The 25,279-nt window shown below is 42.6% G+C and overlaps 1 protein-coding gene across 1 annotated transcript in view; it reads left to right on the forward strand.

Annotated features, from left to right (window-relative positions):
* Nucleotides 1-383: 383 nt before the first annotated feature.
* Nucleotides 384-25,279, forward strand: part of LOC128890605 (retinal homeobox protein Rx1-like) — a 48,933-nt gene continuing 24,037 nt past the window's right edge. The window contains exons 1-2 of the mRNA XM_054149259.1: nt 384-670; nt 21,888-22,120. Of these exons, the coding sequence (XP_054005234.1) occupies nt 496-670; nt 21,888-22,120 (408 nt within the window). The 5' untranslated portion in view covers nt 384-495. The remainder of the gene's footprint in view (nt 671-21,887; nt 22,121-25,279) is intronic.

Here is a 25,279-nt window from a genome sequence, read left to right on the forward strand (position 1 = left end):
CTCTAAGCTAGATCGACTGGAGATCGAAGAACCATATCGAACGGAGGATACGTCGACGCCAGATTCATCCAGGTTACAAGAGAAAGTCATCGATGCAGAAGAAGATCGAAGACTTTGGCGGTTAGTGTTGTTAGACACAAGGTCCCGCGTCATGAGACGCAATCGTCGTGATCGTGTGCATTTCCATGGAGACTATCGTTTATTGAGCAATTGAGGTCCGCCGTTCGTCGAGCCTTGTGGACGGTCGTCCAAGTGGTGGTGCGTACCAAGCGAGCGTCGTCCAGTGCGCTGAAGGATATTCCGACGTCCCGCCGCGTGGTAGCGTGACATCTTTCAAAATGTATTTTCTAATCGAGAACACGTGTCCTGAACAGTCATTTCGCGTCCCGACCGAGTACTAAGTGAGTTTGCGAAGGATCGTTCGGTAGATCCTTTCGTCGGCGACAGCGGTGGTCTGGGTAGCTGATCGAAGGTCAGACGTTCGGATTTCCGACGATGGATTCGCAGCAGCTCGTCGACACGGTCTCGCAAAATAGCCAGGACATCGTCCTGCCGAAGCCAACGAGTAGCACCCCTAGGCACAGCATCGACGCGATCCTTGGACTGGCTAATAACAAGAGGAGTCACCAAGAAATGGAGGATACCGCGAGGGACACCCAGGAAAACACTGGTAACGTTCATTTTCTTGTTGTCTAGCTCGCTTTCTCTGAGGGACAAATTTTTCTGGCTCAGTTTGCTTTGTTTTGAAATATTTTGGAGTAGTTACATTAGGTGGATGAAGAGCATAGTGCCAAAATAAGACGGTTGAGATGTTCACATGAGTAGAGGCTGTTTGTTATTGCTGGTAGGCCTGCGAAAGAGCGTGTTATCGATTAAGCTTTGAGTATTTGATATTGTCTAATTTTGTTCCATTGGCCTAATTAAAACAACTGCCCTAAAAGGGATCGTGAGAAAAATGATCTTCATCTGGATATTTGTAGATCCAGTCACGTATCACTCAACTCAGAAATGAATTATTATACACATATTGCAGATAAAGTATTTCTGTTTCTAAAGGTAGAATCGAATTCTTCCAATAAAGGGTTAAATATCATTTCTCTCAGAATTAAGAATCTCTTATTTGGCACATGGCTCCCAGTATAACAAACATGAAAAGATTAGACACTTCTCTCGAGGCAATATCCATCCACTTCAAAGCAATTCTCTCGACACATGGAGTTAATTAGTACTCCACATCCACTTACAACCCTTCCAAGACTACCCTCCACTTTTTAATCTACGCACAATTAGTCATGCTTCCATAACACATCAACCCATAAATCCTCTGCATAAGAAGCGATTGTTCGAATAACAGCTCGTCGCTTTGGAGCATTTGGAGTTTTCAGAATGATTGCAAGCCAATTTCCTTGGACGATGCAGTAAAAAGAACGCGACGCGTTCTTTCCGACGGGCACGCACGACCCGTGCGTATCTCGAGCGTTTCTCTCGCTACCCCTGCGATAGATCCAGGACACTGGATCCCAAATCCCAAAACGGCTCGAGTTACCCCCGGAGACTTATTAACAAAGCAGCTTCGATCAATCATTTCATCCAATTATCGGGCTCGCTATTATCCCCCAGGCTCAATCGGGACTTCGATTTAATCGTGGACGTTGATCAAGCTCCCGTATCGATCTCTGACGTTACTGCTGGCAATTTTATGGCGAATCGAACGGAATTGCTGGACTAATATCGTATCGCGTTGGGAGTATTTTTAGATTGGGAGAAACGCGGTTCGTTTATTTTTTGAACAGACATTTAGAACGATCGGTGTTGTTAGAGAATACACATCGATTGTTTCGATACATCTCCCGCAATTACTGGGACAAATAAATTACGCGACAGTATTGTTTCCGTCGATGCAATTAGTAACGCGGTGGTTGAACAAATTGAGATGACGATCGAGATAATTTCGCCTGTGAAAACCTTGATGTGTTCCTGACGCGATTCGTGCCGCTGAGATTAATTAGTGGAACGCATTAGCGCATTCGGCGCTCCTCGCTAGAAATCGGAATCAGAAATCAGGTAACGATTGCTTTGGATTTGAATCTCGGCTATCCCGAAGTGCGTTTTCATCCTGTTAATCGATTCGTGTGTATGTTAACTTTGTTATTGCTCGTTTGTACCGCCATTCCTTGAACCGCAATACCCGTCGCGTTTTATCGAGATAAGTCGCCGCTAATGCACGGGAGTAATAAATCATTCTTTATGAAGATATAATTGAGCGAGCGAAGGCGTTGTATGTCTACGAGTCGCAGTATTGCGGTAACGAATGCTAATCATTGAAAATCGATTCTTGAAAACCGAAACGAACAAAAATTAGTCTTCTTATTAAAGTGACGATGTTTCGTTACTATTCCTCTGCATCTCCTAGGGTGTACAGGTCCGGAGAGAGAGTCATATATCATTAACGTAGATAACAGGGGATCTAGATTAGCTAGATCTACGAATAAAATCTAGCTTGCAACTTTGCTCGATAATCTCGTGGCATGAATAAAGATCGTTGACTATGCATTCGAAGCACGCGTTGAGATTATATTTGAACGCAAATGAATTTAAATGAATTGCTTGCCACGAACGTTGTGTGTTAAAATCATAATAATATTTAATATAACAAGCATTTGTTATGATGTAATACCGAAGAACGTCTAACATAAATTTCTACAATTTGTATAAATTCTGATAAAGTATACGAAGTTTATAATAGCATGTCCTACTTATTGGAACATGTCTATTATTCGATATTAAACATGTCGGACGAGTTAACGTTGGTAAATCGCGAAACAGTAACGGATTATTAATGAGTAGATCAGATGTCCACTCTTATTAGGACTCTATTTCGTTCACGTGTCAGCTGGATACTTTAGGGGAAATCCGATTTTTACTAATCTATCACATACAAATATCTTGTAATCCTATTAATTGTGTATGATATATTCTAAGGTCTATATCGACTTCAGTTCTTACAATGAACTGATCAATTACAATATTTTGGAATATAATTGGAGGCAGAAGGTTTCCTGTTCTCCAAGGGAAAGGGATTACTATTTAAAACATGTGAAAGTCATTATATTGACAATCCATTTCTATATAGACACTAATATAGACACTATATAGACATTAATCTATATAGACACTAATACGCTGTACCTTTGTAGATATGTGTACATTAATTAAATTATCCCGAATGGAAGCTTTAGGACCCATTGTAGGTGTTTTAAAACTAACTGACCTCCACAGTAAACAGATTCCTATAAAAAATCTCTTAATATTCTCCACGGTTAATCGAGCATCGACCAAGCCACCTAGACTAAATATTTCCCTCTCCAACGCTGCAGACCATCCAGTCAGAGAAGATTTCGCGACAGACACGAACATCCAGGAAATCAATGCTACATTAATTCCTCATTAGCTACTTGTTGACGTTTCGACAAACCCTCTCCGACCCCCGGTCGTTTCTCCTTCTTTCTCGCTTTCGAACAACAGCAGCCTGTGCCAGCAGTGTTCGCAACGGGCGACGTTAGCGTATAATTGAAAAATCGTTAGTATCGCGACGATCTGGTTCCTGGTGGCACGCTACCGTGCGCGGGCGCTAATTAGTCGTCCGGAGGCGAAGTGAAACGCGAACCTCTGGCTCGTGTATCGGCTCGTCGAAACGTATATCCGATAATTCCAATTTTCAGGGAGCGCACCGGTTGTCGTCCGGCCTCGGTTGTCGTTTTCGTAGCAGCGAAAACGGTTCCTGGCCACCGACTGTCGTTTGTAATGTCACTCTTGGCCGTATCGGGTCGGCACGCGGCCGCGCCGCCATCGACGCAACACTTTCACCTGGAAGGGTCGAAATCGACAAAACAATTTCGTACAGGCGTGCTCCGGTCTCGTTTTTCCCGAAGCCAACGTCGAGTTGGAAAAAATTACCGGCAGGAGAGGGCTCGTGGATCGAGTGGAGCGACGAGAAGGGGCGGTTCACCGCGCGAATCGCCGACCATTTCGACGATGGGAATTAGAGCGGCTCGACGCCTCGGTCCTACGTCCCATCGACGGGGTTGTTCTAGTCTGGATGTAGTCGTGAAACTAGGCCATTTTTGGGGGAATTTTAGCGAATGGGAACTGATGATATTGGGCGTTTGATAATGTTTGCGTTGTTGGTGACAATTAGGGGGTTGGTCTTGAGAATTTTTTGCGGAATAACTACAGAAAATACCGATGTTTAGTTTTGGGATTGATATTGTGTATATTTTGCCAAGCTATAGGAATTTTTGCACACAGGTGTAGGTACTTTTATGGAAGTAGTGCTGAAACAGTATTCTTGTTTAGCACGAATGCTATACTCTGCTCAAATTAGAATATCAAATAGGTTCGTATGGTCTGAACTTTTTCTCACTAATTTTTAGGTGTACTTTTAATGACCTGCACTTGGAGCTACCGCAAAGAGAAATCAATTTTTATTGCCCGAGACATGAGGTAACTCCCTCAGCGTTCTAACAGGTAGAAGACATAAGCTATTCATAGCTACTTAAAATTTAATTGCGGTGAAACTACATGCCCATAAAATTCATACTTCTAGTATACAAATACATATAATCCATAAAGGGGAATAAAATTTTTAATTTTGCTAAATTCAAAATTGAAAAGTGAAATTCTTCAACTTCCATCTCGCTATCAGTTTTATTTCAGACTTCGGTTGGATTTTTCGAATGGTCCAGAGTATTCCCAATGATTCGCCCCATTATTTCAAGAAAAGATCTTGTGTTCTTCTTGTTCGGCCACGGAATAGCGCAATTCTTCAAGCCCCGTCCGCGTGATCCTCTGTTTGCGGTATTAAGCCTCGTGTAATCTCGTTGCTTGCGACCAGTGTCGGTGATCGATAACCGAGCGTTTTTGCATAATGCACTTAACCGTTTGTCACTGTCCACCCCTGGCCCCGATTGATTTTATCGGCTCCGAGATCGGGACGGATCAACTTTGCGCGCGGACGAGAGAGAGTCGTCATCGGCGACTTTCTGATTTATTTGGTGCCTCGCTTCGGGATCCTCCCTTCTTGCTCTCGGGACGATTAATGCATCGAGATAGTAGAACTTATAGAGTATTCATTATTCGGCATTGGTGCGCTTCCGCAGACAACTAAGTAACCGATCGAGTCGTCGTTAGTCTGGATGAGAACGGAAGAGAGCCGCAAGAACGACGACGAAATAGAAATCAGAACTGCCTGGAGCGACGTGTCGGGAAATAATTAATGAAGATCGATTAGCGATCGTACGTGGTACTTGTGGAGAAAAAAAGAAACAATTTCGCACGAGATGTTCGCTGTCGGTGTTCTGATCGAAAATCGCCGTCTTCCGGTAGAGAATTTGCAGTAAAATTATTTTTAGATTCAGGATAAGGTGATTAGACTTGAAGAATTATTTCTTATCCGTATAATACAATTTGTATATTCGTCGTAAAACTAATGGGATTGTTTGTTTACGACTTGAAGAAAAATGTAAAACAAAACAAACATTTATTATGCTATATTTATAACTAGACTAACTTTTCCCTCCAAATGACTCCAGTGTCTATTATATTAGAAACATGAGAAACCAAGCTCGCGATAGCTTGGCGAACAACCAATCCACTTACCCCTTTACGCTCTCGAACGATGGAAAAAATACTCGCAATCACGTGCAGGAAATTGACAGGAGAAATCGAGAAGCGATGGTGAAACAAAAACGCGAATAAAATTGGTCGGTGCGTACGAAAAGGAAACGGTCGGCTGCTTAGCCGGGGCCCAGTCTTGTCCCGCTAATCGAATTATCATTAATTATGATACCGTACGCGAGAAAGAAGAAAAGGTAAAAGAGCAAGGTCGGCCTCCGCTAATAAGTACGATGGAAAGAAGGAGAGGGATGAACTGGAATGGGGCGAAAAAAAGAGATAGATGGAAGCGGCTTTAAGTCAGTCGCTTCTTAAGAGCTGAATTGACGTGTCTACTAATGGATCGCGCCTGCCCCATCTACTTTCTTCTACAGCCTCTTTTTCGTCCTCTTCTTCGTCTTCTCCTCCGCCTTGTCTTCTCCTTCCTCGTGTACCGCCGCTATTACCGGCGCGGCTACTTTCGTAAGTTTAAAACGGATCTGTTATTCCTGTCGAAAACCTTCCGCGCGCGTCCCAGTCATCGGGGGAATTCATGAAGTCATTAAACGCGAAACGCCCGTGGAGCTTTTTTTTTGTCCGTGCATGGTCCAACGGTTCTCGGTTTCGTTATCGCGTAATTACATTTCCCTGCACAGTGCGCGCATCGCAATGAAATTATTTTTCGATTAACTGCCATGATTAACATTTCAGAAATGTTTCCTTTCGCGATCGAGAATTTTTAGCGCGCTCGACACCGAGAAAAATAATTAGACCTTGCAATTTAAGTTCTCTGCCTTGGTGAATATAATACGACTGATTCCGTAATCCTAGTACGTTACTATTTTAGCAAATTGTTCCAGAAGTAAAGCATGTTTGCGGTGATCGTTAAATTCTGAAGTTGGAGTTCAAAACTGGATAGTTGCAATGTTAGGCGTTCGTGTTTGTGTATACAAAATTAACTCGAAACCGTGCTCTAACCTGATACACGAGATATATTTAATTACTTCTGGGAAGCGTTACCTCTTCGGTAAATTATTATAGTACGCGTATCATCGATCTCCAAGCACGATTTAAATTAAGGAGGCAAGAATAAAAATAGTACAAAACGCGAACGATAAAAATGTCGAATAATTTGACTCGATAATAATAAATGGAGCAGTCGGAAGATACCATAATAATAACTGCGGGTAATTGCGCGAAATTTACATAAATTATACCCATTCCTGGCTCGTAGCACTCCTCCATCATCTTCATACGCGAATCGAGTGTCCGTGGTATGATCGATAATCATCCCCGGAGCGATCGCGTTGCGTAACTTGATTGTTCGTTCCATACAAGCATAAACACGACGAAAAAGAATCGCTATGAAGGGAAAAGCCATTAAACGGCGCCGTTTTGCTCGCATTTTCATATAATCGACATTTTGCTCGCTGTCGCCCGTTTTAATTCCCCCACTGCAAGTTTAATAAAACGAATCCCGTTCGGGCACGCGATTCGATCCTCCGGACGTGCACGGGGGAACGATCGTTAAAATTTTCAATTAGAGAAGATATCAATCGCCCCCGTAACGCGCCACGGCCTCCTCGAGAGAGTCGATCGTTTCGCGATAGTCGACGCCGACGTCGAACGCGCCTCGACGCTCTTGCGTCCCAATTGGATCGCTTTATCGAGGAAGGAGATGGGCCCAATTTTATCCGAATAACAGACGACGAATAAGACCAGGGTTTGGTCGTTTATTGGCGACGTTTAATCGATTGGATGGTGAGATGGATTTTCCATTCGTTTAAATTAAGATGGGAAAAATGAAAATTTGTATAAATTATTCTGCAAAGTTTGGTCACGTTTGGGCTTGTTTGAGACTACCAAAGGTTAAGAATGTATTGTTAGGCCTCAAAGTCGATGGACAATCAGCGTAAAGATTAAACAATATTTTTAATATTCGTTTACTCCAGTATACAAATTTAGTTATTACTCTCTGGTATAAGGGATATTTAATTTAAACAAAATACTTGAGACTAACACGTATTTAGTTTCAGTCTATCATTTAAATTGCAACATTTCTTTTCTACTAAATTTTTTTACGAATTAAATTTTCCAGTCTTGAAACGAAATTTTATCTACATAGATAAGCCTGCTACCGGTCTTTGATCGAGAAGAGGATCGTCCAAATGTCCAGAAAATTTCCCTGTCGAAGTTGTAATTCGAAGCGACACGTTGCCAAGATAAATCGGTCGCGATAGGAGAATCGAGGGGGAAAAAAAAGGCAAAGAACCGCAGAGAAGCGTTAAGTGTGCCGCGATCAATCTTACCTTGTACGCGAAGATTAATGCACTTTCAAATTTCATTAATTCCTCGCTGCATAATGAGCCGCGCGGCGAACGAATAACTTTCCTTAACGCAGCGATAATGCCAGCCGAGGCTCAGCGCCGTAATTGCATCAATTCCTTCGTAATTCGCACAATTATCCTTTCTGATTTTCCGGCTGGAGCGACGCTAACCGCGCCCGAACACGCTTCTAATTAATCACGCGCGGTCTTAACGTATACGAGCGTAACTCGAGTACTTATGGCGTCACGACGAATCGGGACGATCGATCGAGCGTCTTGACGAGAATCGATTCGTGCAGGGACGATCGAGTGTATTTGAATTTCTCGAAGATTGCATCTTCGAGAACGTGTCGGATTTCGCGCTGAAACTTTGGGAAGAAGTCAACATGTCCTCGAGGTGACTTAAAGATTGCATTTCCATGAGGAGGATAATTCGAAAAGGATGATAGTCATGAACGTACCATTACCGTGTTCAACGAACAATCCATCAGTCGTAATTAGAGAACCTCAGTTAACAGAAGGGATTACACAAGTGTATTGACAATACTCCTTGCGGATCCTGGACACATTATGTTATCACTGTACATTGATTCTCTCGTGACAAGAGACTAGAATTACAGTCGCATCTAATTGACATACTAAACTCGTAATTGTTCAACTCGCCAAAAATTGATAATCTTGAAATGGCTATATTAGATTTAGCGTGTAAAAAGCCTCGTAAGAATACCAAATATCGCTATATATACATATAATAAATAGATGACCACGCAACAAGTATATATAAAACAGCGCAAGATGAAGTAATAATGCAGAAAAAATATTTCTAGTCGATACCACTTCTATTTCACCACGGTTTCGCCGAAAAAACAAGCTTCGTGCTTTATTAAAATTGCGCGAGTCATCCTAGAGCAAACAGGCTTGAATATAAAGCGATAACTGCGTTTCGTGAACAATTAATATAAAATTCGTGATACACGCGAGAAAAACGAGCAAAATGTAACAAGTTCGCGCAACAAATGTAAATAACAGTAGAGGAACAGAGAACTAATAGGGAGGAAAATGTTCTCATTGAAAGGTACGGCGGAATTAAAGCGGTCGGGATAGAGGTAACGGCGTCGCGGCGCTCTGGAACGCCGCAGGTAAAAGTGCTTTGTTAGGGGGAGTAATTTCGATCGCGTGACAAGGGCAATATAGCGCGGAGGGCGGGAGGCACGGGCAATTACGTGTAATTTCATACCCATTTATTGCCAGGATAGCTCGTTTTTCGACTGGTTTTCGAGCCTCGCTAACAGCGATCGGCCGGGATCGGCAGAACTCGAAACAAGCCGACTGCGTCTAATTAATCGACGCCTCGCGTCCTCCGCGATCGATCTCCCCTTAAGATACAGACCGTTAGTCGCGTATTCGCGATATTGTGCGAGACAGCACGGTAATCTCTCCACAATTGATGCACGAACCGATAATTCACCCGCGTATCGGATGTCGGATCGCTTTACGAGTCAAAACTGTTAGGACTCGGGCTTGTAATGGAAAACTCGATGATAATAACGCAACCTTGTTGCTGTATTCAGACAGAGATTAATATTTGATCTTGGTAATACTATGGAAAGTCTAACAGACACATCAATAAATTATACATGAAAAAGCAAAAGAAAATTTTATTTGTATAAAAATTCAATTCTAATATCACAGAGGTATTGAAGATTCTAATTTTCATAAAATTCCGTCGATATCAAAATAAGTGATATTATAAATGTGGATAATACTCAGGACAGCCTCTGTACAGCAGATCATTTATCAAAATGAATTTGTTTACAAACCCATATTCAAGTTAAAAAGAATCGTTTTTCGTCAAACTTACTTCGACAGCTAGTAAAGATCTAAATAAGAAGCAATCAACAAGGCTACGAGTTTGCTTGATAATTTAATCGAACTGTATCAGTTTCTGTATCAACATACGGGCACTCGGGCGTGTTAGGAAATTATCCGAAAGTTTTCCACGCTGTTAGATCCCAGTTGGAAGTCTTGGAACAGAGTTGAAATTACCCTCATTCGGATCCGTAGACTCGTACTGAGGAATTGATTTTCTGTTTACGACAGTCAAGATAATTCCGTCACTGTCGCGAGAGATTGACGAAGTACCTGCAATACGAAGCGAATTAAGTGAGCCTTCGTTCCCAATTATTTTGAGAGCACAAATTCCAGCAGTATCCTGCAGCTTGCTCCGAAATTGTCGCTGCTCGCTCCAGAAACTCATGGGAACCGACACTGCACGATCAATCCGACCCCTTCGTTATTCGAACCCCGTGTATATTTATATCGTACCACTCGAAATTGCAGTTTTCGTTTCGAATCCTGCCTCGGTTTTACTCGGTCTCGATTTAAATTCATGCAAAGAAATATTCAGAATTTTCACGTTATCGACGTATTTCTTTCTTCTCGTGGAAAACAACAAACGATGGCAAGGATAACTCGATAATTAAATAAAATTGAAGAACACAGTGTTGCTTTGCGATTTGTTTCATTAATCATGGTCTTCTTTAGCTAAGTTTCTTTTCCAAAACTGACACATTTCGATTCCATACACCCAATCATAAAGATTTATGTGTAAAATGAAGACTGTCTATCAAGTTGTAAATGAAACACCTGTGTAATTAAATTTCCTCAAAACTAACACAGAAGCATATCTATCTCCTCTCCAAAAGTTAACAGAGAATCAATTCTATTCGGCCTGACCATTCTGATCCGTTCAGAACGTTTCCCATTTCGTCGATGAGAGTGATCGCTCTTATGCAGCTCGATTTCCACAATAGCCGCGAAATTCTGTTCTTTCTTGCACGAATCGTAGACAAGGACGAGCCGATCGGCAGGAGCCGAGAGAGAGGCGCGCCGATTTAACCGAATTACCGTTGGATCAAAGCTCACGAGTGGTAATTGGCGCACAGGTGTCGTCGATCAATCGTACACCGAGCGTCGGGGAAGCTATTTCGCTTCGGATACCGAAGCGTTCTCGTGATCGATAACAGACGGGGTTCCGTGCCTAGACGAATCCAATGAGACACATCATCGGCGATACAGCGACAGACAGACTAGAAGGGGATTGGGGGATGGCGGAGACACAGGAAACGGAGACGCTCGTTGCGGGGTGTTACCCCTGATTCGTATGGCGATTAACCATTGGCGCGTTGCGATTGAAAATCCGTGTACGGCGGAGCCTTGATTATCGCTGGAAATCCAGACAAAATTCTTGCAACGATCAAGGCTCGTAGGAGGAACTCTTGTGATCACTATCATTAACAACTTCACCTAATGCCACATAACCATCCGCTTGTCAACACATTGCTATGTTTATTCGTGGCTTTAATTTGAGATAAACATAGCTAGTGAATTCTACTAATAAATCTCAGTCGAAACACGGTGAGATCACTCCTTGCATCAAAAGTATCAGTATTGCTCGATTAACGCAGGAATGCAGATAAAACTCCTGCAACGATCGAGGCTCGTAAGAGGATCTCTTGTGATCCCTATCATCAGCAATTTCATTCCATTTGTGGCGTTAATTTTATTAGGTTGTCCTAAAAGTTTCTTCCATTTCAGTAGTAAGTAATACATACACAATATTTTATGTCTAATGTTACATTATTGAATTGCGTACGATTCATTTTGCTCTATTACTGTTACAATATTAGTATCTAAGAAATTAGGTTGTCTATTTATATGAACAGTGCCAGACAAAATAACCGAACGCAAGTTATGGAAGAAACTTTTGGGACAACCTAATAGATAAACATATCTGGTGAATTCTACTGATAAATTTCAGTCGAAACACGGTGTGATTACTCTCTGCTGTAAAACTATTAGTGTTGCTCCTCACACCAACTGATTAAAGGCATATGATAATTTGATAACCATCCGCGTGAGTCTGAAAATGTTCTGATCAAACGTGTAGACCGATTCTACTGTTCGAGAGAAGTATCCCGATCAGTTTTGGGGCAAGTCGACTCGCTCGGAGACGCGTGTACGCGAGAATTCAGGTTCGTGCTTGCACGACGTCGATGGAGAGATTGTAATAAGCCTCGCATGCCTGGGAACAATTAAATTATTAGTAGGTACATTCTGCACGACGGGGTGTTTTATTGCGTGGCGAGATCCGGTTCCTGGCCTGCTTTCGAACCTCGCGAAGCGTTCGATTACGTGTTGGTTCATTGCAGACTCCTGAGAGTTACAGTCGCGCGGGACTACAATACACTCATTCATTACATTAAATTTATTACATTACACTCAGTGCTAGGAAAAGGCGATGTAAAGTAGAGGTGTAAGCCGTTGTAGGTTCGTTTATGTTATCACGAATGCGGAATTAATAATGCACATTTTCTGTGAGCTTGTAGTAGTTCTACTCTGAAATTGAATGGCTTTATTTGGTTCATTTTTCGAGTGGAAACCGAAATGCTCACTAGATGATCTAAACCTGAAGTAGCTAGATTGATGCCCCATTCTGAAAAGTTCTGTACTCTTACAAAAATTGAAACTACTGTAGGAGTCTCTACGAAAAATAAGGTTACGATTCGTGTTCTTATTTGACTCCATATACTTGAGGATGAGGGGTGCGATACTACATTACATATAAAAATAGCGTATAAAATTACATAAATATGATAGCTTGTATCTGCTGTAGGACAAGATTAAATCACCCTGGTACAATTCTAGTTACTCATGCTAGAGATTAATATCGACGATAACATTTGTAAAATATGTTAGAAAAATAAATGACGCCAAGAGAACAATTTAGAAATGGCGTATTCATGCCACTATCGTCGTATGCTTAGCTGGCCGAAATCAGTTTTTCCGCGGCACTTACCCGACTGTTCCCGGAGCACGTTTATAAAACACCGGGTGCGCATTCACGAACAAACCCACACGAACGGCGATCGACCGTCGCGCGATGCAGCCCGAGATATTCCAATAAAGGCTGCACGCCACCGAACAATTAAATTATTAAGTAGTAACGATAACGAGGGGCACCCGCGTTGATTACTATTATAATGAAGCCAACGCGACGCCACGAATTATAATCCCTCCGCAAAGAACGCAAACAAAATACCGCGCCACCGGCCATTGTCGTACGATTTTTTGCATTATGGCTTCCAGTTACGCCGCAAAGAAACATTTCACGTTAACGAGACCGTGAATTTTAGCCAGCGAGAAAATTGCAGTTAGCCAGCTCACGATACGAGTCGCTTTGTAATAGTCGCAACGAGCTTGCGTTGCAAAAACACTGAAATATGAAGTATATTCCGCGATGAAGGCGATTAGACGTTTGTACGATGTAAGTCGCACTCGATTTCAAGTGGAATACGGATCGTTTATTAAATAAACTGGTTCTGCAGAGTAGATTGTATTGGTTTTACAGGATAATGTGTTTTTTAGTAAATCAAACATTCGTGGTTGTCTCAGGTTTTTTATGTAGTCTGAGAGAGACCTGAAACAATCATGGAAATATATAAGAAAAAAGAATGGTGAACCACGGTTGAACAAGAAGTTTTCCAGGAGTTTCAGAATTGTTTTAATAATATACAAACGTGGAAGATGAAAAGCTTAAAAGGTGAAAATTTCCTTGGAGAACCCTTCACTTCTCCCCTAAAAGTATCCACGCCCCAATCGTGTAAAATTGCTGACAATCGGTGGGAAATGAACTTTACACGAACAGTTTTTGTTCGATTCCTAACCGACCCCGTTACGCAATCGACGATTAATCAAGTGCGCGCGAGTGCCCTCGCCCGGATTCGACAATTTCTAACTCCGGTATCGTTTCAATTAACGCGCCTCGAGATGATTACCAGTACGTTGACCCGTTTAGAAGGAAATTTTATCCACGTCGCAAGAACTTGATGACAGCTTAAGAGCCTTTCGCCGAGCGTACTTAAGACGCGCGAGCTCGATCTCGCTCTCTCTCTTTCTCTCTCACCTCGTTCGCGTTCTCGCCACCGCTTTGACAATTTAATAATTCGATACCCGGTACGCGAATAATCGACGAACCTGATACTCTGCTCTCGCCAATCGAGAATCGAGAGATCACGTTCGCGTCGTTTCCTCTACCTTCCAGTTTCGCGCCTCGTTTCTCGCCGTTTTCTCAATCGCGACTCGACCGGGAATAAAACTCATCGCTCGACTACCGTCTACCGGTTGCGACGGGAAAAATTATTATCCTATCAGCCTGATTCTCGCTCGCATGCTAGTACTAGCTCTTCCAGCAAGGTATTAAATTGTATGCATGTATGTAATTGTATGTATAAAATTGTGTTAACTCCTTCGGGAACAAACGCTACTTCGATATCTGCCTAGTTTCAATATTGAATTTTTTTCTGTTCAATTGTGTTTATTTTCAGGATTAAGATATGATAGGTTGGATATATTTGACCTAGTGCTTCTATTAAGAAATTTTGATTAGTGACGAGGGAGTGAAAATTGGATGAAGTACTTTATATGAACGTAGGAACAGACAACACAATTGAATATTAAAGAAATATTGAAGACATTTATCTAAATTAAATAACAGGTTTGACGTTTTCAAATAAATTTTTCATTACGAATAGATACACATGTGAATTTTACTTCTATACATATTTATAATAAAACATTTATTTGGAAACGTCGAACTTTCGTCTAATTTAGATAAGTTTGTTCAATAGACCCTAAGTGTACGAATACTTATGAAACTAACATCGATATTTTAAAACATATTTCGTAATTTTTATTTTCGCCCTAACGATACAAATTTGGGACGTCCAGCTTCGGAGTTTTATTATTTTCGTCGGTACTCTGCGTTAGAAACGTAAAATATCTGCCGGGCGCGAATGTGTTAATACACCTAAATTATTTTAAACCAATCTCCTTTAAGAGTCTACCACGAGCACTCTTCTATTAAAAAGTAGAATCTTAAATCTCCTTATACAAATCCCTCTGCATGATATCGCAGAGAAGAGTCCAAGAAACATACGACATCATCGTCGACAAGATAGCGTCTACCTTTGCGCGACCTGCGATTAACAGGATACTTTGTCAAAATCGGGATGATGCGTGGCGAACTAAAGGGATCGCGATTGGATGGCGACGTTCGACCAACGTGAGCGAGTATCGACGCGTAATGGGGCTTCTCAGCGGTATCAGCGCACGCGAGGATAATAAAAACATCGGTTGAACGGGATGAACGTCGAAAGGGTAGCGCCCTGCGGGGTGGAAACACTTTTCGTGGATCGATACGTGCGTCGGATTAAAGACCGCGACAGGTGACAGTGGCTTTTACGAAGAAATTTCCGTCGAAACTTTATGCCGCGCAAAGTGGCCATTGCATTTCGTTCCGGGGATAAAAACCGTGGAAAGGGGGAAGGGGGACGGGACGAGCAGAAGGAGCCTCGTGGTGCAGGAGAAAATAAAGATCGGGGTAAACGTGAGTGAAAGAGAGACAGAGGGAAGAGGAGGAAGAGGGACGGTGGTGAGGCGCACTCGTGACGGTCCACGAGAAGACAAATTCTGTAATCCTCTTTGGTCGGCGAGCTAAGCCCTCTGTGTGACGGCATACCGTCTTCTTTCTCTTATTTCCACCATTCGTTTTGCCTTTCCTTGTCTCGCCCTGTCCTCCCACGCCGATCAAGGAAATTAGATTTCGAATCGACAGCCGTGCTTAAGTATAAACGACGAAGCGACATCGAACAACGTCGCGGACGGAACAGAAATTCACCTGGACTAGGTGTGGCGAGAGGGGCGGGGGAGGGGGGGGGGTTCCTCGCAAGCATCCTCTCGCGAAAACGATAAACTGACGGTACCGGTCGTGGCTTAGGTTATTCTCGAGTCGCCAGCTTCCTGTAGAAACACGTTAAGAAAATTAATATATTGGTATCATGAAGCAGGACGCCATATTTGTTTCAGAAAGGATTATCAGCCAAGGATTGAGTAGGATCTGATATAAACTACGTAGTTTCCTAGGCAAGTGTTGTAAGATGGTTGAGTACATGCGAGATTGGGTGCCAAGCGACATAGTTCAGGAAATATACATGTTAAGAAGGATGTACTGTTGAAGAACTTATAATTATTAAATGAAAGGTAAATATGTATATAATATAATTATTAAATGAAACGTGAACTCGCAGAATTAAACAGTATATATGGCAAAACTATATTCAAGTAACAAAAGTGTCTGAAGCTATACAGCAAAAGTATGTTTACACGCGCTGCTTATAATTTAACGTTACTTAGTATCGTATTTTTAATTTAAAAATATTTCCGAAGAAAACTATGAGCTTCTTTACTCTCGAGTTCCCACGAAAGTGAAGAACGGGTTCATATTGTATTCGAATTGGGGCATGGAAGGAAACGACAATAAACACATTAACGCGATTTCATTATCTTCCTTAATCGATTCTTTGACTCGATTAGCGGCCCGAGAGAAGAATCAAAAGCTGCCCCGTGGCGTTTCGAAATTTATCAGCGATCAGTGTTGGCCCATTAGAGGCGCTGCCCGATTCGGGAGGCCACGATTCCTCTTCGGCCACTCTGTCCATTATACTATCTTCCCGTGTCAATCTCTTAAGTAGCCGGAATGCACTAGGACCCGCTTCGCGCCGACGCGATACGATCTTTTCTCTCCCGTGAACGTGGAACACCGTCGCAACTTGTTGTTCTGAAATTGAGTCAGTTTTACGTTCCGCAAAAATGATACAAATTATACACGATCAATCAGTGTCGTCACTGTTGAATATTATAAACGGGGATCGACACTTGGTTCTCAACAAGCGCTAAGTTACATTACGTTAAGATACGTTAAGTTAAATAGGTGTTTCTACTCTCCAGTAACTTAATCATAGCCATCAAATTAGTACGAAACAACAGCTTTCAAACCACTCGATGAAAGTGCTCGCACAGTTAGACTCTATTTATACACATTTCGACTTTCGTCGCTTGTTTAGCTCGCCTTGATTTCTCATTCACTTGCCCACGGTCCTTCCAATGTATCTACGGAACAGATCGTCGCCCGAACAGAGCGAATTTGACTCCCAGGTGTCGGGAATCGAGCATAACTTATTCGATTGACGGCGGATTAATGAATGTATACTGGCAGGTTGACAGAAAGGGATAAATCCTCGATGTATTCTGTTGTAAATCGCGACTGACGAAGCTTCTCCTAACTGACATATTTTATTTTAATAACATTTACAGGTGACATTCTTCCTATGTTCACGAATAAGTTATGAATCAGTGATCGATGTATACATCTACAGAAAAGAATTGAAGTAAATTAAATTATTCGACGAGCGTCAGTAGTATGAGTCCTTAATGATCGGCCATCGATAAAGAAACAATTCGCGTTTCGAGTAAACGCGAAAAGTAGTAGCGTCAGTAGTATGAGTCTTTAAGGATCAACCATCGGTAAAGGAACAATTCGCGTTTCGAGCAGACGCAAAAAGCGGACATTTACATGGAAAAGTAGAATTGGCCTCTAATGTCAGACGCTAGTCGCAGGTTCCCGATTCTCAATTAGGCTGGGAAAACTTTCGCTTTGCGAGGCGGTGTCGCCTTTAATCCACGAAAACTCGAGCCACTTCGAACGATACATTGGGTGCTCTCGATATAACGCAACGGCGACGGCGCACCACCACTCTGCACCTGCCTCGTAGAATTTAATCACGATGGTTACTCTGTCCGACCGAAACCAATTATTGCGCAGACGTACCCACACAGGCTCTGGCGCGCGCGCGCTTATACCGCCCATTTATGCGGGCATTCTATACTCGCCTACGTAAACCGCCATATCCCCGTACGAATATAATATATCCACATTAATTTCACTCCCGACGCATGACGACTCTCTGTTCATCCCAAAATCATCGAACAGCGGACGCTTTCTTCGCGCTAGGGGACGCCTGGTGAAATTTCAAGTTTTAGAAGATTTACGAAATAAAACAAATGTCACTTGGAAATATTTGTTTGGTTGGGAGTAATCATGTAGACGAATATATTTCTCTCGATTATAATATTACAATTCATATATAAATCCGTTTTGGTGTGAAACCTTTTATTTGAAGGTGGTTTCCTTGGACCACCCTTTAAACATACTACCTGAACACTGAAAGAGAGTGAAGTTAGATGAACTGGATTGAATGATTAAAATAAGCAGTGTCAGAATGATCAAAAAAATTGAGTAAAGAAAAGCAGATAATGGCGATGATACAATACTCGTACATGAATATGAAAATATGGAGAAATTACATAGGGTGATCATAAAAAATAAAACATGAAGAAAGCCAAAAATGAACACTGCTTCCCAAAGAATCTTGACCACTAAACAAGAATATTGGGACGATTGCTGTAAGCAGAACGCATTTTTGGCGGCTTCCTTCCACCCTGGACTCGAGGACTCGACAGTCTCATTTGCGAGTCGTCGATCGTCGATCCAGGGCTCGCAACTTTTTGACCAATCACGCGAGATCGAGCTTCCGACACGAACCCCGTAACCCTTTCCAGGGAGAGGCTTCTCGCAGGCGCAGTACGTTTCATCGTAATTCAATTTCTGACGCGCGTCTATCATCGCGCATGATGCGAATGGGAGCGGAAGCCTGGGATCGAAACGACCGCGGGATTGTTATTGCTTATCAACGTTACCATTGTCCGGAGTGGCGTCAGGTTTTAATAAGTCCGATTTCGATGGAAATTGCCATTGGATACTTCCTCAAAGTCTCAATAGATGTATAAAGGTCTAAAAGAAATCACATCGAGCAACTTAGCAGAAGCGAGCCAATTTCACCACTTTTCTTTTTAAATTAAAGCGTCGTTATCGAGCAATTTGGAAATCAATTCTCCCAGAGCTATTAATTAATCCTGCTGCGTCCAGTCTCCTTTGGCCTCTCTTAGATCCAAGATCGTCGTCTCCTAGAACAGAAGTCCCTCTCCTGATCGACGTCGGAGCTGAGAGCCTCGAGGAAGAAGGGCGTCAGGGGCCGTGTCTGGTAGCGTGGATACACACAAGCGTAGGAGGTGGGGGGACGAAGGAGGAGAGCGAAGGACCGAAGGAGGACGATGGTGTTGGCACTCTCGGGGGCCATTATTGATTGTTGTTGATAATTAGCCGGTACAGGCGCGTCAATCACGAGGCAAGGCGAGGTTATTAGGCTGTTGGTTAGCACCGGGCCGTTTCAGCACAGACACACGTGAGCACGCAGGATACGCGCTCGTTGCGCAGCTGTCCGTGTGTGTTCGGGAACGCCGCCATTGAGCCACCCGATTACCCCCCACAATTCGATCTAATGCGCTACGCTGCGACGCGAGAGAAGGTTAATTATGCAGTTAATGAGAGCCTGAATATATACACCCCACGGGGTGTCGGGATGCGCCCGACGAAAAGAGAATCATTTGGAGCCCCGGCTGGATTCGATTGTTGAATTTGGTTATGGATGAGGAACGCCGGAAAATGGTCTTCCATTCTCTTTCCGTTTCAAATTAACCGGGTTAGACAATCGACGATATTTAATGGGGGAACGATCTGGGCGCTCTGGGGCATACGGATGCAGGATTCTGACGATTACGGTAGATCTGGATCGTTTTCGAATTTGTGAGGGAACTGAGGAGGGATAATCATGGTTCGGTCTCTTTCTTTAAATGAAAAAAAGTACACGACTTTTCATTTATATACTGATTGACACTTTGTCTTTAACATATTTAACAATCATTTTCTCAGATTACTTACGCAAGGAAACTACAGAAAGTGCCACCAAATGGAATTGAAATTTAGCAGTCAGGATGTTTGATTTATGTTCATTTCATTACTCGTCAAGATACCAGTAACAAATTGGTACAACGAAGACCTATTTTACGGGTGAAAATACTCAGATGCAATCTTTATAGGTATCCGTAGTAGTGTACGCGTCTCGATGGTTCGGTTGCCGAGGTGGGGGGAGCTCGTTCGCTCGTGCGGTCCCGCAGAATCAATTTCTTGCTTGATAACGAGCGTTCATGTTCTTGGATATTATAATAAGGACGGATAATACGGGAGGTGGCGGTAATTTGCAACGAAAATGACCGTGTAATAGTCTGTCGAAAGTGCAGGTTACGCGGTTACCTGCTGCAACTTGTTTAATGGCCAAATGTCGCGCCAAGAAGCGAGCTACTTGTCGCTACACGGTAAATCCTCTGAAAATTAGCGTGAACGGCTAGAGAAATATTTCCGTCGTTTATTATCGATACTATATCGACGATTAAGTATCCCTGATAAGAATTTTTCGATTAAGTTGCTTATTCTGATTTTTGCTTTGTTTTGTTTCAAGATGGGGTGATTTATAAAGGACAAGATAAAGACAAAGCAAAGTTCCTCAAGAAGGACACGTTATCCAAATTATAAGTTAGATCAGAGTCCTTCTTCAACTACAATAGAGTATCTAGTAAATCTAGAACATCATAATTTGATCAATTTTTATCGCGCCACCCGATATGTAAACGCGCGTGTCAGTGCATACTGAAACTGTCCAACCTTTCTCAAGCCAACAGCCTTTTATCGCCCTTGCGATTTTTACGGAAGTCTTGTCACATTTGCCTGATCTCTATCGCCAATTCCATGAACGGACTAAGTATATTTAAATATGATACTCGATTATCACATTATAATTCACAGATTCTATAAACATCCTATCGTCGCGCTAGATCGACGAGAGGGAATTAATAAAAATCAAGTATTTATATTTAGCGAGTTCATTTGGATTTGCTCAACTACCGAAATGGATAATTAATTATTCCCGTAGTATTCAACGATATTCCATGCGAGAACGGCAATTTATCTCATGCACACATCGATGCACGGGCCCCGTTACATTTCATTACAGCCGTTGTAATGGCTACTGCGTTATGCGCCGTATAATGGAGGAAATAATTACAACTTCGTATAAATCAATAATCGTCAGGAGTTCCACGGTGCGGTTTAAAATTAAACAACGCACGAGCGGGAGCGCAATGAATCGTGCACGCGTTAGAAAACCTTTCCGCGTGTGAAATTGAGCTTCTTGCGTATTCGTAATTGCACGTTGGAATTGACAATATCGCGAAAAGATTACGCGTCGCGACATGACGCGTGTCAGAAGTCTACTTTATAGCCGTTTCGAATGGTTAAACTGTAAGTCGGAGAAAAAAATGAACATGAACGAGTCTAATCTTATCCAATCTACTAATTAAAACCTTCGTGTACGCCGGTTCTACTCGCAATAATCCAGCTTATATTTATGCTCTCCTTGCGATCTAGATTCATACATAGTGTGGAATATTTTTATTTGAATCTTGGGCAGTTTTGCATTTTGTACCGTCATACTGACTCTGCCATTTCTAATTTCTCAATTTTGAGTAGTAATTTAGAATCAACACTTTTAAAAACCCCTATATACCAAGTTTCATTTAAATCCAGTCATTTTTCGTATTTTATCCCTGTGTATCGGATCAGCCACTTTGAATTTCTAAATTTTGTTTCCAAATTTGAAATCAGCGATCTCAAAGGTCTGATACCTTTCACAGTTCTATACACACTCCATTTCGTTCAAGCGATGATTTAACTCTCGCGGGGGGGGGGCCCCCGACGATAACTATAACACTAACGATAACTAGGCTCGCGTTACCCCATGAATTACTACTTGCACACAAATTTTCGAAGTCGTTTCCTTAAAAAAAGATGAAGTTTGTTCGTGTAAAGGGACAGAAATCACGCATCGAGCGCGAAATCCGTGCCAGCACACGAGCGCTGGCAACACTTGTAATGGCTGCCATTATACGCGCATAATAGAGGTAATAGCTGGGACTGGATAAATCGATCACTATTACCGTACCTATTAACCGTAACGACCGTTTCCGAGGAGACCTGACCACTCCCGTGGGTTCCAGGTGAGAACAGCTGCAACTCCACCGGCGGCGGCAGCGACGAGGAGCTCGGGACAGGCTGCGGGGACGATTTAAACGGGAACGGCGGGAAGAAGAAGCATCGCCGAAACAGGACGACCTTCACCACCTACCAGCTGCACGAGCTCGAGAGAGCCTTCGAGAAGTCTCATTATCCGGACGTGTACTCCAGGGAGGAACTCGCCATGAAAGTCAATCTTCCGGAAGTCCGCGTCCAGGTGAGTCGCCCTGTAAAAAATCTAGCAATAGTTTCTTCGAGTCCTCCGTGAAATTGTTGTCATTGTGACTGGGGATTTAGCAGAATCTAAGGACGAAAGGGGAGGAGAGATGGTTCAACTGTGGATGTATTGATTGGGAATGATAAAGATACTTGGTTGTTTTGAAGTAAATAAATTCAGGGGAATTCGTGGTCCTCTCATGAAAGATATTTAGTTCGTTGGCGAGGTTCATTATTCTGAACAATTTTCAATCGATTTGTGTGTAAATCAATGGGTCAAACGTATAGTATTTTTCGATAATAATCATAAAAACGGTTTTAATATTGGAAAATATTTAAATCCCTCTCAATCAAGATGTTTCGACTATTGAATCAAGAATAAAAGATGATACTCTTTGGTATCCACGAATGTAGTTAGTAAGTATAGACTTCCACCAATGAATCGTATAATTAATTCACCCTCTGTGGCATACACAAAAAATCGCGTCGTTAACACGCCACCGAATCGAAAACGCTTTTCACTGGTTTCTGGCCGAAGACAACGAACGTTGGTGGATTTTTAAATAATCGTAGTCACGCGACTAACGAGGAATTAACTCGTTAACCCTCACGACACCGCTTGGCCCGATCGTGTTACCACGATACAACGAAAAGAAACGAGCTGGCATAAAAGGAATAGCTTGTATCGAGCCGCTGCGCGATTCGTGGGCTTCAGCGTTTATTAAAATCCCTCGTAAATTCTTTAAACTTCACTCATAATTTACCATCGGCCCTTTGACGCGACGGGACCAGTAATTCACGCAAATCGAATTTCGCTCTATTGGCTTTTATATTCGTCGTGAAAACAGTTTCGAAAAAAAGAGGAGAGCGAAAATAAAACTGCATCTCCGATACGCTCGCTCCCGAACCGAAATAAAAATTCTCTCCCTGTCATATATTAACGTTCACGGCTGTTAAAAGTAATCGGTATTATCCGTGGACAGAACAGATTCATTATTCCTCTGGCTGATTGAATATTCACGATGTCACAGTATTTTCTGATAAACCAATGGTAGGAAAAGGCTACTTAATTACAGATGCTTTTCTAAAAAGGGCTAAATATTGCACTTGGAATAATTTTACGATTTACGATTCGGATCAGGATGGATTCGATTAATAAACTGTGTTTGTGTGAATGTCTCCTTTCGCTTGCCAAGCACGAACAAATCACAATTGCAAGTGAAACGTGATATTAATAATAATAATAATAATAATAATAATAATAATAATAATAATAATAATAACAACAATAATAATACTTTATTTACGGGCAATATGCCCTTGATATCAAATACAATATAATAACAATCAGAGAAAATGGAGACAATCACAGCATATCATCATGTAACATGTTCAGCTAGATTACGCATACGCAAAATTTTTACAACTGAATTTTTGAATGGCAAAGTTAATTCATGAAACAGATCAACAGACATATTAAGGCTGTTAGTCGTTGCACATATTCTCGTAATGCAGTTTTGCCTATCTATTGAGGTATTTACATATTAAAGTGAATTAGAGTCAACAATCGACCCCTCTGAAATAAATCAAATGAAACACGGTAACGGGGTTGCTTCCACGCGCGACTGTGTATCGTATCCTGTCGTGCACTGATATTTTCGACGTTCTTGAAGGAAATTATCCCAGGCCAATAAATATCTATCCATCCCTCTCCCACGAATTCAGCGGATACGAGTGTCGTGGCTGGTTGGTGAGCGCGGGCGGGTTAATGGTAGCGTTTCCGTGCAAACAATCGGAACAGCAATCGCCGCCTGACGCTGGCCCGACGTATTAAACTAAATTAAATTAATTATGTGCGTGACAGCGATAAAAGCACGCAGTCGCATGCGACGACGCATCGATTAGACTCCCGGGGGCACGCTTGCCGGGCGGTTGCACGCCGCCGTAGTTCACCGCGGCCCGGATAATAACCTGCCTGCGAGCAGCCTTTACGAGCACCTGCTTTTTTGCCTGTCGAAGCGCGGAATTGATTTTTCACTCGGTTTTCACATCGCCCCGTTCGATTCCCCGGGAACCAGAGACACGTTCCAGACTTGTTCCAGCGCGGGGCGATGTTATCGACGCGTTAACATGTGCCATCTACGTTGCGTTCGTCCTCTGCAAAGCCGAAGAAGTTGGAGGGCGGTCTGGAAAGATCGCAGAGGTGGATTGCTGAAATGATGAAATGGTGTATCAAATCTGGACTGCAGTCTTCGTGAATGGAGTGGAGATAGAAGGTTCTTTAGAACATATGATTTTTTCTTAGATGCATAAAGTTGGATCAAAACAATTCAAATTGGCGGAGTTGAAATATCGAGTCGTTTGATATCTCAGTTTAAGATTAGCTGGTCCCCCAATGTGGTCATCTTCTTGTACGATTCACTCCTGACGTTAAGTCAGTCTCCTGATAAGTTTCCCATCCAACAGCCCTGCAGATACAGCCCATTTCAACTACAATATTAATTAAATAAAAAATGAATAAATCATCGCAAAATAATTTCTATATCGCAAGACAAAAATCAGAGAAGCCCCGCCGATATTAATCAAGAATTCACCCGATCCCAACGCATCCTCCACTATCACCCTCGGTATCAGTCTCGAGCACCTAACCTCCTCAAACGGCAAAGAATACGATGAATCGATAAGAAAGAGACCGTTCGAAGTAAAGCGAGATTCAGTCCAAGGGATGAAGCTCGATCGGCGTGAAAAGGACGAAGGACGGAGTCGTAGGTGTTCCCCTCCAGTGGAGAGTCGCAATTAAAAATTTAAATTGCGTTTAAAACCTGCCGGTGCTGCTGCCGTCGCGACCCCGCCCCCTCTGCCCCCCGCCGTCCTCGTTCTACTTTTTTCAATTTTCTCCGGGGAGGTTGGCGTTCCTTCTCCCTCTCTGTCTTTCCCGTTTATATTGCTGCCCCTTCCGTGGCGGCTGCTTCTCCTGCCGACTGGAAACCGAGGAGCTGGAAGGTCGAAGAAGGGAACGCCTGGTGCGCCCCTAAGGTACACCTAATCGCTTAAGCTTATTACGCGAGCAGACAAGGCGAAGGAATCAGCTTCTCTGAAAAAGTGGGAGTGAGCGAGAGAGAGAGAGAGAGAGAGAGAGAGAGAGAGAGAGAGAGAGAGA

Source organism: Hylaeus anthracinus, unplaced genomic scaffold, assembly GCF_026225885.1.
Source record: "Hylaeus anthracinus isolate JK02 unplaced genomic scaffold, UHH_iyHylAnth1.0_haploid 12001, whole genome shotgun sequence".
Taxonomy (NCBI): Eukaryota; Metazoa; Arthropoda; class Insecta; order Hymenoptera; family Colletidae; genus Hylaeus; species Hylaeus anthracinus.